This window comes from Mastomys coucha, unplaced genomic scaffold, assembly GCF_008632895.1.
Source record: "Mastomys coucha isolate ucsf_1 unplaced genomic scaffold, UCSF_Mcou_1 pScaffold1, whole genome shotgun sequence".
NCBI classification, from domain to species: Eukaryota; Metazoa; Chordata; class Mammalia; order Rodentia; family Muridae; genus Mastomys; species Mastomys coucha.
In genome coordinates this window covers 62,786,808-62,805,434 of record NW_022196891.1, presented here as the reverse complement: position 1 = coordinate 62,805,434, position 18,627 = coordinate 62,786,808, and the positions used below count along the sequence as shown (strand labels likewise).

General features: G+C 39.2%; 1 protein-coding gene across 7 annotated transcripts in view; it reads left to right on the top strand.

Annotated features, from left to right (window-relative positions):
- Positions 1 to 18,627, top strand: part of Dcaf6 (DDB1 and CUL4 associated factor 6) — a 111,065-nt gene that overhangs the window by 43,846 nt on the left and 48,592 nt on the right. For all 7 annotated transcript variants that reach the window (XM_031387867.1, XM_031387890.1, XM_031387884.1 and 4 more), the window contains exons 8-10: positions 5,822 to 5,915; positions 7,737 to 7,856; positions 9,675 to 9,932. In XM_031387867.1, coding sequence (XP_031243727.1) covers positions 5,822 to 5,915; positions 7,737 to 7,856; positions 9,675 to 9,932 — 472 coding nt within the window. The remainder of the gene's footprint in view (positions 1 to 5,821; positions 5,916 to 7,736; positions 7,857 to 9,674; positions 9,933 to 18,627) is intronic.

Sequence of the window (18,627 nt, the reverse complement as noted above, 5' to 3'; positions counted from 1 at the left end):
AAAAAAAAAAAAAAGAAAGAAAGAAAGAAAAATGAAAGAGAAGAAGAAAAAAGAAACAGAAAGTTAAGTGTTAGTAAATACATTGGTTTCCACAGAGTTTATGATTTAGGGAACATATAAAAAAGTAGGCTAATAAATAAAGCTATAGGAATGAAATGAGCTAAGTTTAAAAAGATATGTAATAGAAAACTTTTAATTTTGTAGATGCCTGAAGAAAAGTCAGTTAAGACAGTAGAAAATGTGATGATAAATGTCTGAAAGGGGGCTGGAGAGATGGCTCCGTGGTTAAGAGCACCGATTGCTCTTCCTGAGTTCAATTCCCAGCAACCACATGGTGGCTCACAACCATCTATAATGGGATCTGATGCCCTTTTCTGGTGTGTCTGAAGACAGTTACAGTGTACTCATATACATAAAATAAACAAATCTTAAAAAAAAAAAAAGAAAAGAAAAATTAAAAAAAAAAAAAGGCAGGAAGGTTGAAATCGTGCATTCTAGACAGCATACAGTCATGGGAGCACGTTTGCTTTAGCTTGTTATGGTTTTCCTAACGTGCCAGCCATGCTGACCTTTAAAAATGTTTATAGATGTACTTTTAATTAAAAAAATACATTACTAGCTGGGCAGTGGTGGCACACGCCTTTGATCCCACCACTTGGGAGGCAGAGGCAAGCAGATTTCTGAGTTTGAGGCCAGCCTGGTCTACAGAGTGAGTTCCAGGACAGCCGGGGCTACACAGAGAAACATGTCTCAAAAAAAATTATTATTGTATATGTATAGTTGTTTTGCTTGTATGTCTGCCTATACATCATGTGCATGCTTATTGTATGCCAGAGACCAGAAAAGCATGTCTCATCCTCTGCTGGCCTCAAACTGAGATCTGCCTGCCTCTGCCTCCTGAGTGGATTAAAGGCATGTGCCACCACTGCCCAGCAAATTAATTAATACTGGTTTGGTATTGGCTAAATGTCTACTAATGGGCTTATGTTGTTTGATTTGGGGTACTGGGGATTCGACTGAGAATATAGCACTGAGCTATATTCTCAACATTTTGCACGTTTAAAATGAAGAACAGTAGCAAATGTGTAATTCTCACAAGATATAAACTAAATTCCATTGTGTATAAACTAATGACACTACCACTCTTAGGTATGGATGAGGGGAAGGTTTTTATGGAGATATGAGAGGGAGAGCTCAGCCAGGGGTATCTGGGAAATCCTGAACAGAGAGAGAAAGTAGTAGACTGAATGTGGCCAGCAGGTTATATCTGGTCATGAAAGGAGAGGGGGGGGTGGGAAAATAAGAGGTGAAGACAGAAGGGAGGGGCATAGCCAAAGTAGCAGGGTTATGGGGAGAAATGAGAAGCTGGGGAGGGGAGGGAAGCCCATGAACTAGAGAAACTTAGAGTAAGGGGTGAGTGAGGAAGCCAATACCAGCATGGACTTTGAAATATATAACAAGTTACCTGTGATACTGAGAGAGCCTGGAGGCCATCATGTGCTCTGGTCTGCTAATAGGCACCACTGATAGCCATTTGTCCTCTCGCCAGTGATAAGGAAATGGCTCCTTTGGTAGAGGGGGACAGGTTTCACAAGTTCCTGAGGAATGATGGCTTTTGTCTAACCTCCAGAATTTGAGCTTGAGACAGTTATTATAAAACTAGAAAAAAATATCATTTTGTAGATAAGTTTTAGGATATTGAATGTGACAATATGTTTATGTAAAGTAGGAAAACTATAAGCTATTTATGAGCTTTTTGGACTGGCTGAAAATGAACACTGCTGTGTCATTATTTTTGCTACTATATATAATTTCCCTTTGAGACATGTAGGTAAGTACGGTTGCAGTCAAACTCTGTGACTGAGAGATAATGGAAATTTGGAAGTGCACAGACATCTTAGGTGGGCCAGCCAACTTTGCTATCAGATTCCTTCGCCAAGATGACTATGTATGTCATCAAGGTTAATGCTGAATCACCTTTATGGAGATGTTTTTCTTAGTATGCTCTGTTGAATTAACCAAATTAAAAACAATAATTTTAAAATCTGAATTATAAAAACTAATCATACTTATATTTAACCAAACAAGAGTTATGTGTGTGTATGAAATTAAGGAGCTATCTTCCTAATTTCCACAATTTTTCATTTGATAGTTTATGTTAAAATTTCGACAGTAATAATTTAGTTCAGCTATTCTTTTTTTTTAAGATTTATTTTATTTCATTTTTATGTGTATGAGTACACTGTAGCTGTACAGATGACTGTGAGCCATCATGTGTGTGGCTGCTGTTGATCTCAGGACCTCTGCTGCCCTGCTCGCTCCGGCCCCACTCAATTTTCTGCAGCTGTCTTCAGACGCACCAGAAGAGGGCGTCCGGTCTCATTATGGGTGATTGTGAGCCACCATGTGGTTGCTGGGATCCGAACTCAGGACCTTGGGAAGAGCAGTCAGTGCTCTTATCCACTGAGCCATCTCACCAGCCCAGTTCAGCTATTCTTAATCCAGAAATTATTTATTAGGTACTACTGTATTCCTAGTTCTATATTAAACTTGAGAAAATGATGATATAAAGACACAGCCCCTCCATTCAAGCCAGCAGGCTCCAGGCATCCTCCTGTCTTTGACTCCCTTTCCCCAGTGCTGGGGTTACAGGTGTGCCTTACTGCACCCAACTTTTTACATAGATTTTAGGATTTGAACTCAGGTCCTCATGCTTATACAGCAAACACTAAGCTATCTCTCCAGTCACAGTCAACTTCTAGACGTATATAGCTAAGTATTACATATATCCACAAAGGGATGCCGCCATTGCCACTGTGGACACTCAGCCATATTAATCACTAGTCACAATCAACTTCTAAAAATATATAGTTAAGTATTGCATGTATCCACAAAATAATGCAGCAGTTGTCACTGTGGATACTCAACCATATTAATCAGTATGATAAGGGAAAAAAGACAGACACAAAAGGCTACATATTGTATTATTCCATTGATAGGAAGTTATATTCAGAATACACACATCTTTAGAGAGAGAAAGTAGATTAATGGCTTTCTAGACCTTTCAGAAGGGACAGGTAAAGAATGTCTGTTGATGGGAATGGGATTTCTTTTGGAGATGACTAAAGGATTCTAGAAGCAGGTAATGGTAACAGTTGATACTAATCCCCGAAAGGTGCCATTTGACTTGGGAAGTTAGTTATTGAACTTTGTGTGTGTGTGTGTGTGTGTGTGTGTGTGTGTGTGTGTGTATACATGTATGTGTGTATGCATGTGGATACATGCCATGGCACATATGTTGAGATCAGAGGGCAACTTTTATGAATTGATTCTTTCTGCCATGTTGATTCATAGAATGCATGTCATTAGATTTAGCAGCAAGAATATTTATTTACCTACAGCCTGTCTGTCTCACTGGCCTCCACTAATGACTATTTACCATAATCCATGAATTTGGCAAGTATTTTATTCATTGTTGTACAAGTTAGTTTTTGTCAACCTGACACAAAGATAGATATACCTGGGAAGAAAGAATCTCAATTACAGAATTGCCTCCATTAATTTGTCTGTGGAGGCATTTTCTTGATTAATGACTGATGCGTGAAGGCCCAACCCACTGTTGGCACTGCCACTCTTGGGCAGATGCTACTGGGTTGCATAAGAAAGCACGCTGAACAGAGCAGGTCATGGAGACCAGAGCAGAAAGCCACATTCCTCCCTGTGCTCTCTTCAAGTTCCTGCTTGAGTTCTTGCCCTGACTTCCCTTCATGATAAGCTGTAAGGTGAAATCACCCTGTCCTATCCAAATTGCTTTTGGCCATGTCTATCATGGCAGTAGACAGCAAACTAGAACATTTGGTGACCTTGACAGTGTAAAGCTAAAAAACCAAATGCAATGGAAACATGCCTCAGAGCGAAGTGAAAGAAACATATGAGCTCTCAGGAAACAGGTTTTATTTGCATCAGTAACAGAACTTTCAGTATGTTGTGAGAAGAAATGGATATAGTAGGAACAGAAGAGTGATGATTCCCTCAGGGCGTTTGAGGGTTGAAGAAAGGCATTAGAAAGCACAGCCGGAGCTCTTGGGCTTAAAGAACATGACTGACAGACTGAGAATGACTAGGATTAGGAAGCTGCAAGAAGAAATAAATTCATAGAATTCAGGCAAGAAAATTCATGTCGTTTCTACAGGGCTTTATTTTATGTTTTTTTTTTTTAATGCCATACTTTGTATATTGTAGAACAAATTTGGGGGGAAAATCACTCTTTCAAGTGGGTCAGTAAGACTAGTCATGTCTAATTGTTATTGCTCTAATGGTGAATGGGATTAAAAAGAAAACTTTTCACAATCACTGCTAAATAAATGACAAATGTTGGATCATTTGGGGGATATAAATATGGTTCTTCAATACATGGGAAGTTGAATTCATGTTATGACAAAAATTAGAAAGTAATTAGGTTCACATCTGCTTGCATCGCTAATGCATCCTTTTGCTTCCACTCCACCTTCGTCACTTAATATAACCCTTTCTTGCTCTCCTTTCTCCATTTTTGAGCTTTAGCTACATTTCCGTGTGTATATAGATTTACAAGTAGACACCAATATAGTAGGTTAGGTTCACATATGAGGCATAACATGCACGTTTTCCTTAGTTTGTGTTCCTTGCTTGATCTTATACTTTCCTGGCCCACCTTTTCCCCTCAGGTGCAATGATTTCATTTTTCTTTACAAGTGAGCTGTATTTCTTTGTGTCTGTGTATCACATGTGCATTTTCTGTTTATTTGAGTAGAGCAGCAATAACCATGGGTGTGTAAGCCATCTCTGTGAAAGGCCATGAAGATCTTTTGTATACATGTGCGCGCACACACACACACACACACACACACAGAGACAGACACACACACTCACACACACACACGTGCACCCAGGAATTGTATATTGGGTCATATGGTAGTTCTGGATTTTTTTTTAAAGTAGAAGAAAAAGTTACTTGCTAAGAACAATGGCAGAAAATGGAGAAAGTTTGAAGCAAGTGATGAATGGGTGGAATATATACTGGGGAAACCTAGAGAAGTAAGTGTTCCAGAAAGGTAAAAAAAAGATTGTGTTATCATTACAGTGTGGTAGGTCAAAGTGATTGACTGTCCTGCTGTCAGCTGGACAGTGAGTAGAAGTCATTATATGTGGTTCATTCATTTTTTCTTCCTTCTCTCTTCTCTCCATGTTCACACCCCTCTCTCCCTTCCTGGGGATTAAACTGAGGGACATGGCCTACCACATAACTGTATGTCATCTGGAAGCCACCAGCACCCCTCCCCTTCCTCTTCCCTTCTTTTTTTCTATTGAATTTTGAGACAGGGTGCCAGTAAGTCGCTTAGGCTGGTGTTATTTATAGCTTAAATAGGTCTTGAATTTGTGACGTTTCTGCCTCACCGGGGATTGCAGACTGGAACTAGTAAACCCGGCTTACATGCACACAATTTCAGAGTTGTATTTGTATTTGCACTTTAACTGTGGACTATAGCACCGGTGGCTGTTTGGCGTCATATGCATGGTGGAGGGCTGACACAGCATGTAGCAATGTTTTCTATATTGATCTAACATCTCAATTTCCATACTTAAAGACAGTTTGGGGATGGAAGTGCTCCATTAAAGTATGCTGTAAGAATTGAGGACGAGAGATTAATTTGGTGGTACAGCATTTACCTTGGATGCACCCGGGCCTGTATTCAGTCCCCACCACCAGAATAAAGGCTGAGGGCAAATCCATTCTTCTTGGGACTCACATAGAATCTGCTTATGATTGATTGCCTTTCAGTTACGACAGCCTCCAGTTAAGCGCTTGCGACTTCGTGGTGATTGGTCAGATACTGGTCCCAGGGCACGGCCGGAGAGTGAACGGGAACGAGATGGTAACTATACCTTGGCCAGCCTTTTGTGACGTGTGGTATTTAAAGATTTATTGATCTTGTCTGTATAAGTGTTTTTGCCTGCATGTGTACTATGTTGTGCCTTGTGCTGTGGTGGAGGTCAGAAGGGAGGGAGGCAGCAGATCCCCTGGCACTGGAATTACAGATGGTTGTGAGCCTCCTTGTGGATGCTGGGAACTCAACCTGTGTGCTTTTGAAGAGCAGTAAGTGCTCTTAACCTCTGAATCATCTCTCTACCCCTTATTTCCATTTTTTTCAATTGTAAATGAGGCTACAGTGAAATTTCAATAAGAATATTTTGGTAAATTTGCGCAAGTACATCATAGGATAAATTCCTAGAAGTGGAATAGCTGAGTCACTGAATATGTATATTTAATTTTTATATGCATTTACATACATATACATAGGCATGGATACATATATACATGTAGATATATATAACTTTAAAGCAATTTATCTGAATCTATTTTATTTAACATATCTATAACCAAAATTGTGTTCTAATTATAATTAAACCTTTTATAATCAAAACAATATTCCTAAGTATGTTATCCTTGTTCTGTTTTATAATATTCTTTGTTTGTTTGTTTGTTTGTTTGTTTGTTTGTTTTTTCAAGTCTGGGTTTCTCTGTATAGCCCTGGCTGTCCTGGAACTCACTCTGTAGACCAGGCTGCCCTTGAACTCAGAAATCTACCTGTCTCTGCCTCCCAAGTGCTGGGACTAAAGGCATGGTGCCACCACTGCCCGGCTATAATATTCTTAAATATAAAGTTAAAGTATGTTAAGGTGGCTTCCATGTCTGTAATCCCAGGCCTTTGAAGGCTGAGGCAGAAGGATTATTGTAAATTCAAGGACTATATAGTAAATTCCAGACCAACCTGGACTATAGAATGAAGAGACTCTGTCTTCAAAAAACAAAACAAATGAAAGAATTATATCATTGTATTACTATTACATTTTTAAATCTAACCTCATATTCTTTGTTTGTTTTGACTTTTGATCCTGTGTCTTGCCCTGTAGTCACACTGGCCTCTAAGACACAATGGCTTATGACACCAATCATAACTCCCAAGTCTTCCTGCTTTAGCCACATGAGTGTTGAGGTTTCATACTTCCATTTTAAAATGCCCTTAATATCCCCAGCATTGTAAGAGCATAAAATGTTCTTAATATTTCCCATGGTGTAACAAAATAAAATGCCCTTAAAGACGAAAGGCAAACAAATATATTTATTTGAACAAAGAAAAGACGTAACATTGAAAAGACAAAGTACATTTTCTGTCAGCTAGTTGCAAATAGCTGTGGCCATCCAACCCTGAATGGACTTAATCTCATCAAATCCCTGGGACTTCACAGTAGCTAATCAGAACTGTTTTAGGGAAACTGAGGTAGCGACACAAAGTTACTTCATGTCTGTGTTTGAAAATATAATGAGAAAGCAAGCCTTTCCTTCAATTCATTCCACTTGGAGTTCATAAGCCCTTTCTGGAGCACATTTATAACTGTAAATAGACAGTGATGGAGCAGGAGTGGGAGATAGAAAGTTACCTAAGAACAGGCAGAGATGGAGCGAAGATCTTGAAGATCGTACTGTACACATACATATCTGAGTAAGTCACTCACATAATTATTATAAAATGTGATGGGGACTCTGACGACTTTTTAATCTGTTCATGTAAAATTACTTAGGTAAGTTAAATTTTAATTTTTAGAATTTTAAAGACCTTCAGACCTAGGTTTTTGTATTATTTAAAGATCTTGACGTTTTGCTAAAATTACTGATAAAATGTATGTTGTAATAGGAGAGCAGAGTCCCAATGTGTCATTGATGCAGAGAATGTCTGATATGTTATCACGGTGGTTTGAAGAAGCAAGTGAAGTTGCACAAAGCAACAGAGGACGAGGAAGACCTCGGCCCAGAGGTAATTTGTCTTGCTGGTTAAATCACTAGAGAGCTGGCAAAACTGCTTATGGGAGATAGCTTTTTGTTTTTGTTTTTGGATTTTGATTGTGTAGTTGGTCTGTGTGGTTTTTTTATTTTACTTATTTGCATTTCAAGACAAGGTTTCTCTGTGTAGCTTGGTTGTCCTAGAACATGCACTATAGACCAGGCTGGCCTTGAACTCCGAGATCTTCTGCCTTTCCTTCCTGAGTCCTGAGATTAAAGTTGTGCATCACTACACTCAGCTGGTAGATAGGTTTTGTTGATATTATCTAACTGATAACTGAGCTGCATTTTGGAACCAATGAAGTCATAAGTCTCTTCTGATCCCACTAGACCCAGCTATTTCACTCATCTCAAAATACGAAACAAAAGATTGTCAATTTTAAGTCTGTACCGGCTGGTTTTGTGTGTTAACTTGACACAGGCTGGAGTTATCACAGAGAAGGGAGCTTCAATTGGGGAAGTGCCTCCATGAGATCCAGCTGTGGGGCATTTTCTAAATTAGTGATCAAGAGGGTAGGGCCCCTTGTGGGTGGTGCCATCCCTGGGCTGGAAGTCTTGGGTTCTATAAGAGAGTAGGCTGAGCAAGCCAGGAGAAGCAAGCCAGTAAGGAACATTCCTCCATGGCCTCTGCATCAGCTCCTGCTTCCTGACCTGCCTGAGTTCCAGTCCTGACTTCATCTGGTGATCAACAGCAATGTAGAAGTAAGCTGAATAAACCCTTTCCTCCCCAACTTGCTTCTTGGTCATGATGTTTGTGCAGAAATAGAAACCCTGACTAAGACAAAGTCCCTTTCATCTATTTGATGTGTGTACGTGTGTGAGTGTGCATGTGGAGGTCAGAAAACAACCTGGAGAAGTCAGTTTTCAAACTCAGTCCGGCTTGTCAGCACGGTTTTTTGGGTTTTTTTTTGTTGTTTTTTGTTTTGTTTTTGTTTTTGTTTTGTTTTGTTTTTGCTTGCTTAACCATCATTCTGGCCAAAGATTGATTATTTTAACAAGAATGTGCCATTGATTCTTATCCCTGTTGATTGGACTTACTTGATTAAGTGGACCAAACCACCAGTAGCTATAATTGATATGCTGAATGTGTTAGTTAGGGCTTCTGTCCTGTGATAACCACAAGCAATCAGGGGAGGAAAGGAAGCCAGGACAGGAACTCACACAGAGCAGGAACCTGGAGGCAGGAGCTGACGCGGAGGTCATAGAGGAGTGCTGCTCACTGGCTTGCGCTTCCTAGCTGGCTCAGTCTGCTTTCTTACAGAAACCAGGACCACTGGCCCAGGAATGACACCACCAACAATGGCTGGGCCCTCTCCATCAGTCACTAAGGAAGAAAATTACAGCTAGCTCTTATGGAAGCATGCTCTCAATTGAAGTTCCCCCTTTTTTTTTTTTTTTTTTTCAGATGTCTTCTAGCTTGTGTCAAGTTGACATAAGACTGACTAGAACACTGAAATTTTATGTTGGTGTGTGTTTTCAGACTATTTCTGTAGAGGTTTGTTTTGTGTTTATTTTTTGCATTTGAAATTTGAGTTTGAGGCTGGAGAGTTGGCTTAAGAGCAATTAAGAGATTGTTAAGAGCACTCATTGCTCTTGGAGGTGAGCTGAGTTCAGTTCTCAGAATCCACATGGCTGTTCCTAACTGTCAGTAAGTCCAGCTCTGGAGTCCTGCACCCTCTTCTGCCCTCTGCAGGCACATACGTTCATGTCACCAGAACACTCGAACATCTAATTTAAAAGTGAATAGATCTTTTAGAAACTTGGGTTTGCTTTAACTTGTGCTTTTTTGAAGGTGGAACAAATCAGCCAGATGTTTCAACTCTTCCTACGGTTCCATCAAGTCCTAATTTGGATGTGGGTGAAACTGCAATGGATGTAGATACACCAGCTGCACTTCTTCAGCCTTCTACATCTTCGACCGTCTCAGTCCAGGCTCAGGCGGCTGCAGCTGCCATAGAAAGCCCTCGTTCCAGCTCTTTGCTGTCTTCTCCGGACAGTGAGCCAAGGCAGTCTGCTGAGGCGTCTGGACACCATACACAGCATCAGTCTGGTGAGGATGTTGTTATTCTTTAAGTAGGTTGTTTATGTGGTGATCTCTGACAAGGAACACCTAGTCTGTTTTGAAAGATTCTAAATTACAGTAACTTCTTGCTGGAATAAGTAGTCAAAATCATTTTTAATATACAAGCATAGCTTAAACACAAAATTCAAGTATGCCTAATTTGCATGAATTTTTACAAATAGTGAATCTTTAATTTATATAAGGTAATTTTATTTAAGGTAATAGCAGACAGTATTTTGACATAGTGTAATACACTGAAAGATTATTTTGCAAACCATTATTAACCAAAATACTGTTCTTGATTTACTAGGTTCTATGTCTATATTAAAATGACAAGAAAATATATTTTATTATTATTATTTCCATTGTATTTATATTTTCAACTTTTCCTCAAATTATTAAGTACTATTTCATTCAAAATAGTGAATCTGCAGTGGTCCCCTCTCAAAAGCATAGTATGCTTTGCCAGAAGAATTATTTCCCTACTATATATATGAAAAAGAATTATCTTACCAATTCTTTGTCTTTATAGTACTTGATGTTAGTAAAAAGTATCAGTTCATAAAATCTGTTAACACATTTTTCTCTCAGTACAGTAACTTCTCATGTTTTCCTAACCCCAACTATGTAATATACTATTTATAATACTTGCAGTAAATATATATATAGTCTATTTGAGATCTTAACTGTATACTTGTAAATATAGTAAGAATAACATTTGTTTATTATTTTTAAATTCTTTTAAGGAGGCATTTTACTTAACAGAACAAAAATATTAGCCAGGGATATAATTAATAATAATGCTGGTACCTAAACTAAGAGCTCTGACAGTTTCCTAACATCTTCGCCTCCAAGTTGTCACTGATGCCAGATCCCAGATAATGGGGTATTATAAATTAAGTAGTTTTATCAGTTTTTCTTTCATTTTTGATAAATATTCACTTACTATGGGAATAGAAGTCAGGGTTAGCTGAATTTCAAAACAGTAAGCTAAAGCCTAATTAGAAAGCTAGCTCTTTCACATTTCACATGTCATTTCAACTTGAGGGAAAATAAAATACTTTGAATAGTTTGAGAAATAGGGTCAAAGGAGTTTGAAGTTGACCAAAAACTAGTGAAATTAGTAAAGATAGGAATCATTTTAAAATACTTACTTTTATTTTATGTGTCTAAATTGCCTGCCCATATGGTTTGCACTGTGTTTGTGCCGAGGAGGCCAGAAGAGAGCGTCAGCCCCCTTGGACCTGGAGTTATACCAGTTTCAAGCTCCCATGCAGGTGTTGCAACTGAAGCCAGGCTCTCTATAAGGAGCAAGTGCACCTGACTTCTGAGCCATCACTGAAGCCTCGCGATTTTAAAGTGCTAGTGCTACTGCAAATATTCTGAAAGACTATAAGCAATTATAAGTTATTGGGAAAACAACTAAAAAGACTGGAGCCTAGTTTTAAGTTCTACTGAGTCTTAACTAGTCCCCGTTGTTTCTTAAATGCATTTGTGAGTTAAATATTTTTGGAGCCTTTTAAGAAATGTTTTTCTTAGCTATGCTGTGCATTTCTTTTTAAAGATTAATTTATTATTTATTTATTATAAGTACACTGTAGCTGTCTTCAGACACACCAGAAGAGGGCATCAGATCTCATTATGGGTTCTTGCGAGCCACCATGTGGTTGCTGGGATTTGAATTCATGACCTTCAGAAGAGCAGTCGGTGCTCTTACCCACTGAACCATCTCAACAGCCCCTATGCTGTGCATTTTTATACCACACTTTGAGCTGCTGCACTCCTTTTAGTGTTTGATATACTAAGCATTGAAGAGTACTTTTGTGATGACCAAATGATCCTTGTTCGTGTATTATTTGGTCCTTTGTCCCTAAAAATTTTAAAGAAAGGAAATGTTTTCGAATTAGTAGATTGAGATTTTTGCTTAGCTTTTATAAGCTATGATAGAATATTTTCCTGTGTCTAAAATCGTCCCACTTCTGAGGAGGATGATTTGATGTGAGGTATAGATCATGCTTATAGTTGTTTGGCAGTAGCCCTTCTGTTATCCTACAGTCTAAGATTTCAGCTGGAAGGACGCAATGTTTTTGTTTTCTTTTTCTGATCCTTTTGTACTTACCAAAGCCCATCCAAATCCAGATGGCTTACTAGACACTGGGAACTGGCCATTGTGAGAATGTGGTAGGTGGGAATGGCAAACTCAAGCTGTGATGCCTGTTGACACCTCCTGTAAAGTAGACTCATCTTGCCGTGGACGCTTCTTTATGTAGGTGTGGACACCATTCCTTTGTCATTTTAAGTAGTTGACACAGACAGTGAGACTGAAAACTTGCTGCAGTCCTTCAGGGTCCGTGTCTACACCTGAGTCTTCTGGTGGAGGTGATGATCGTCCACAAATCTCAGTGAGCACTGACAGAGCAGTCTTTCTCTCAGGGCCTTTGCGTGTTTCCAGTACTCTGGCTTGCCCTTTTCCCCTAGGTAAGCTGCGAGCTTCGTCACAGGAAAGAACCAAAGCACTCACACTCTTGACCATTTCAACTTCCTCATGCCCGCGTGTCGGTTTCCTGGAAGAACTGTAACTCTCCTCTCACACCTGGCTGGAACAGTTTGAAGCATGCCTTTCCAGCTTCCCAGGGACTAGACTCCTGTTCCCGTGCCTCCCCAGAGTCACTTTTTTTCCTGTGTCATTATTGCCTTTTCTGCTGAATTGTCCTTCTAGCCACAAACATACTGTTATCTCTTTCCTTAGAAAGAGAGCCTTTCTCGACCATCCTACACTCCTCCAAGTAAGGCAGCATTGCTTCTTCACGTCCTCATTTCTCTGCACCCATGTCACACCCTCCCCATTTACTCATGGACCAACTCAAAGTTGCTTTTTGGCCTCCTTTTCTTGTGAAGATGGTGACAGTCACCAGTGAGCTGCATCGTGCCAATCCTGAGAACATTGCTGTCCATGCCTTCGTAGAGCTTTGGTTCAGTTGCACTTACCAGTCTTTCCCTTCATGCCTTCCTCTTATCCAGCATGGCTCAGCTTCTAACGACCATCCTTGGTTCTTCCTTATGAACCTCTCAGGATGACTCTCGTGTCTTTTCTACATAAACTTTATCCATCTGTTCCAAAGGTGCATTTCAGTCTTATCTGGCAGCCCCAAGTTTCAGATTATTTTGTCTAATTATTACTTGGGATTCTACTTTGGTTGTTTCCAGTGATTTTAAGTTTAATAATATGTCCAAAATAAAGGTATTGCAGCTTTCTGTCCTTCCCATCCCCTAATGGTCCACCTGAGTCCTTCTCTTTTAAATTTTTCCAAAAAAACCCTGATTACATTTGTACTGTGCTTCTCTCTTTCTCTCTCTCTTTCTCTCTTTCTCTCTCTCTTTCTTTCTCTCTCTCTCTCTCTCTCTCTCTCTGTGTGTGTGTGTGTGTGTGTACGCGTGCAGGCATGTAGGTCAGAGGACAACTTTATGAGTCTATTCCCTCCATCCATTCCATACATCCCAGAGACTGTTAAACTTGGCTAAAATGCCTTTACTTGCTGAGCCATCTCACGAGCCCTTAGCAGTCCTTTTATGCTTTAATTTTAGATTGCTTATTTTAATAACTCATGAGTAATTTTGAATTCTTTGATTTCTTTATATCCTATCAGTTCATCAGCAAGTCTTACTGCCACTGTATCAGAACTATCTTCCACCTCTTTCCATTTCAATACCATGCCTTACTTCTCAGTTGCTGTCCTGGCATCTGCTCTTGTTCCTTTAGAATGCAGTCTTCATAGAGGCCACAACAAGCATTTAATACGCTTCTACACGTAGGCTGTTTATACCACTCTTTGAAAGCTTATTGTATTTAGAAATGGAGCCATAGAAGAAAACACTTCCAACTCCCTACTGTAGACCTGAGTACCTGCACGGCCTGGCGTTTGCAGTCCTAGGGGCTTCTTTGTTTTGTTTTGTTTTGTTTGTTTTTCTTACTGTCTTTTTATTAGGAAGATGTTCTTTAGCTTAAGTATTTCCTGAGGGTGGTCCCAAAATTATTTTGGAGTCCTCTTCCTTTTCCAGTTTCCCTAAAAAGCTACATTTGAAATAAATAAATAAATAAAACCTTGTTTATTTCACTAAAGTACCTATTAAGCTTTATGGGTTTTTTTCATTTTTATTAATTTGTTTGTTACTTATTTTTACTAGTCTATGCTCTCACTAAGATAGGGTATGCATTGCCTATTGAGTCTGCAATACGAATGTCTTTTTACCCCTCCACCAATAGTCTCTAAAGCTGTAGCATGCATATTAAGCAACATCAAGTTGTTTTCAAGGTGGTATATGTTTATATTTTAGTCTTTAGAATTTTAGCCCCATTTTATTAACTGTTTTGTGGGGCAGGAGACCCTTAAGCTTTGAATTCAATCCTCCTATCTGACCATCTGGAACTCTGGGATCAGCTGTGTTGCACACTGTACCTGGCCATTAACATATGGCCATTACTATACGTTTGGTAAACTCCTCTCTTTTGGGGGGAGTGTTTTCATAGTGTTTTCCCTGGACTAGCTTTGAACTCTGGATTCTCCTGTCTCAGCTCCCAAGTGCTGGTTCTCCTGCCTCTATTCCCAAGTGCTGAGATGATAACTGTGCACCACTACGCAACAAGCTGTACAGTTAACAACATGTAGGAGATGGGCTGTGTTTAGATTTCCAGTCTATCATTTGGGTTCCATGTTTTACTGTACAATTATATAGATAGTTTTTTGCATTGTTATAAAAATATATTTCTAAAATCTTGTTGTTGTCAGTATAAGTGAATAAACCAGGACAGCTAGAATAAAGCTAGAATAAAGCAGGATAAAGATCAAAGGGAGGCCCAAGTGCAAGACCCTGGTACAGCAGTGTCTCTAGAGCACACTGACATGGTTTCGAAGCAGAGCTAGCAGAATAGCTAAAAGTCAGGTGGAATTTTACATCACTGATGGACTTTTCCTCATGTTGCTTCTTCATCCCTTGTATTCTTGAATTTTATTTTAGTAACTACAACAGACTACTTGAAATCATTTCCTGTGTTTGTAGCTTAGACATTGTGATTCTATCCACATTCTTCTATGGCTCATTCATCAAGACTTTTTTTAAAAATGCATTTATAAAATTACATTTTTTAAAAATAATATTTGTGCCAAGTTAAGTAAAATATGCGTACGAGCTACATTTTAAAGTATTGTAGTGTAAGAACAGAACGTTACAGTCTCTCGATGATGCTTGATCATCTTTTTACCAAGATATCCTTGCTGTGTTTCCTAGTCTAGACTTGGGTACTGTTTCATCTGCTGCATCATTTGTAAATATTTTCTGTGTTAGAAAGCTTTGGTATTGATAGTTTATTTCCCTCCTTTGAATTTACTTAGAACCTATTTAAAACTGTGATTAGAGAATATGGTAACTTTGCATTAAATGGTGACTTCATTGCATACAAAAGCTAGTTTGGAGTAGAGACTTGCTGAGACTGGAACCACTTCTAGGAACTTTAAGTTTCTAATTAAATAGATCACTCAGACTGCAAGTATTCCATTACCAGAAGATATGTAGCTAGTAAGGCCTATTCATGGATTCTTACACATAACTGCTTAAATTCACAATTTCAGCTTATGTATAATTATTACACTAAATTTAGCTCTGTAGAAACATTACTAGTGAATTAAATACAGAGCCATACAGTATAGTAAAGCAAAATTTTCAAAGCCTGACTAGTAGCTGTATGGTAGTTCCTTAAAATAGGATCATGCCAGACCCAAGGTAGGAAACAAGTTAGAACTGGAAGAAAAATTGAGAGCAGATATAGTTCCACTGAATTAGATAGGAACATAATCCATCGTTCAGAAAGCCTTGTACCTTCTAAAGGTGTGGGGTGAAGCAATAATCAAGTGGCCTGTTCCTGGCTCAACTCTGGGTGTTTTAATTTTTCTCCTATCTTAATGACATTCAGCCTATTAGAGAGAATAGGCAGGAACCTTTGAGAAGAAAATAAGAATAGGTTTTATATATAAGATAGTAGTTCTTAGTGGTTTGTTGAGCGTTTAGTTGTAAACAGTTAAACCAAAATAATTATTATATTACCCTTCAATTTGGATTTATGTTAAAAATTAATCCCAAAACATTTATATGCATTTATAAATTATATATAATTACATGTTTTTAAGATAATATGTCAGTCTGTATATCTCTGCTGTAGTGTTCTAAGCAGAATTGTAAGTGGAGCTGGGCAGTGGTGGCACATGCCTTTAATCCCAGCATTTGGGAGACAGAGGCAGGCGGATTTCTGAGTTCAAGGCCAGCCTGGTCTACAGAGTGAGTTCTAGGACAGCCAGGGCTACACAGAGAAACCCTGTCTCAAAAAAAAAGGAAGAAAGAAAGAAAGAATTGTAAGTGGAACTGTTTTTTTAATTTGATATGTCTACTGAGAATTTTTAATTCAGTACTTGCTTACCCTTGGGATGACTTTTTCCCCTTGTAAATTAATATATAATCATATTTCTTGGTGCTAAAAGCATTATTATTATATTGACTACAATATGGAATGTGGAACACTTTTTAAAAGCCATTGTATAAAGTATTTGTCCATGCATAGTATCTTCCTTGGTACTGGTTGATTTTCTAGGAAGAACTAACATTAGAAAGCTATCATTGATACTTGAATTGTTCTCTATCTTTTTTTTTAATTGAAAATAGGGGTTTTGTTTGCTTGTTTTTCATACAATATATCCTGATTTTGGTTTCTTCTCAGTCTACTCCTCCTAGTTCTTCCCTACCCACCCTCTCATCCGGATGCATCCCTTTTCTGTTAGAAAACAAACAGGCATCTATGGGATAATAACAAAATAAAATATAACAAGGTAAAACAAAAACAAGCAAATTGGAATAGTGCAAAACCAACAAACCAAAGGAGAAGAACCCAAGAGACAGGTACAGACAAAGGACCCGCTTGTTTGCACTCAGGAATTGCATGAAAATGCAAAATTGGAAGCCATTATATATACTCAAAGGACTTGGAGGGTGAAAAATAAAAATGAACAAAAAAGGTAAAATTAAAGATGGAGAAATCCCTGACACAACATTATGAGAGACTCTCCAGAGATGCCGTTGACTCCGCTTTCTGTTGGCCACCCACTGCTGGGAATGCAGGCTATGCTTAAGAGTGGTTTGTTTCCCCAGTGAGACTCCTGGAGAAAACTACATTTTCATTCGCAAGGGGTTCTCAATTGAGACAGCATCTGCGTTAGGGACAAGGCATGTGTCTACTGTCATTTTAGCTCTAGATCCCCATTCGATGCAGACCTGTGCAGGCCCCACTGTGCATGCTGCCTCGGTCTCGGGAGTTCATGTTTGCCATTCCTGTTTTATTTAGAATGTCTTATTTCTTTGGTGTTCTCCACCCTCCCAGGATCTTGCATTCTTCCTGCCTCGTCTTTCATAGATTTTTCCTGAGCCCTCAGAGGAAGGATTTGATGGAGACATCCCTTTTAGGGCTGAGCGTTCTGAGGTCTCTTCACTCTCTGTACATTGCCTGGCTGTAGGTTTCTGTATCTGTTCCCATCTACTTACTGCAGGAGGAAGCTTCTCTGATGATCTATGCGTATAGCAGAACATCGTTAGGAGCCATTTATTATTACATTCCTTTAGTAGAACCATTGTATTTGGTTTTACCCCTCAATTCTTGGGCTCTCTAATCTCAGGTTCTTGGCCAGCCAAGCAACATGGCTATGGGTTCCATCTTGGGGTGTGGGCCTTAAGTCGAATGTGATATTGGTTGGTTACTCCTACCAACTTTGTGCCACCATTACATTAACATACCTTGCAGGCAGGACACCATTGTAGAGCAAAGAGTTTTTAGCTGGGTTGGTATTGTTTCTCCTTCAGTACTATTCAGAATACCTTCTAATACCAGAACACTATCCAGTGAGGGTGAAGGGTCTAAAGAGGTGCCAGCTCGACTTCTCTGTGTTCAGTGAGTTGTGTAGGTATTTTCAGCAATAGCACCTTGCCATCAATTTGTGGAGAGCAGCCTGTAGTCTTTGCAACAGCCTGGGTTGTGTCGCTAACAACTCGACTAGATGTAACCTAATCCCAGCACTGGAAACTACATTTGTTGACAAGATGTCCCGTTGAGGCTCTGTCTCCTGTTACTTGGCAGTGTTATTTAGATTAGCTTCATGTATGCATATGTTTTAGGCAGCTTCCACTCTATTATTTTTCCATACTACCACTCAAATAGCCCTTCATTTTAGCCACCTCTCCCCGTATTCCCTCCCTTACCCCTTCTTCTCTCTCCATTTCTGCTTATGTCCCACTTCAATCCCCTTTATCTATAACTGTGCGTTCTATTTACCTTTCCTGGGGAGATCTATTCATTCCCTCTAGTCCCTTACTTTATACCTAATCTCTGTGGTTCTATTGATTGTAGCTTTGCTTGACTTAACAGGTAGTATCCACATATAAGAAAATGTGTATGCCGGGCGGTGGTGGTGCACGCCTTTAATCCCAACACTTGGGAGGCAGAGGCAGGTGGATTTCTGAGTTCAAGGCCAGCCTGTTCTAAAGAGTGAGTTCCAGGACAGGCAGGGCTACACAGAGAAACCCTGTCTCGAAAAAAACAAAACAAAACAAAACAAAACAAAAAATGTGTATCTAGTATTTGTCTTTT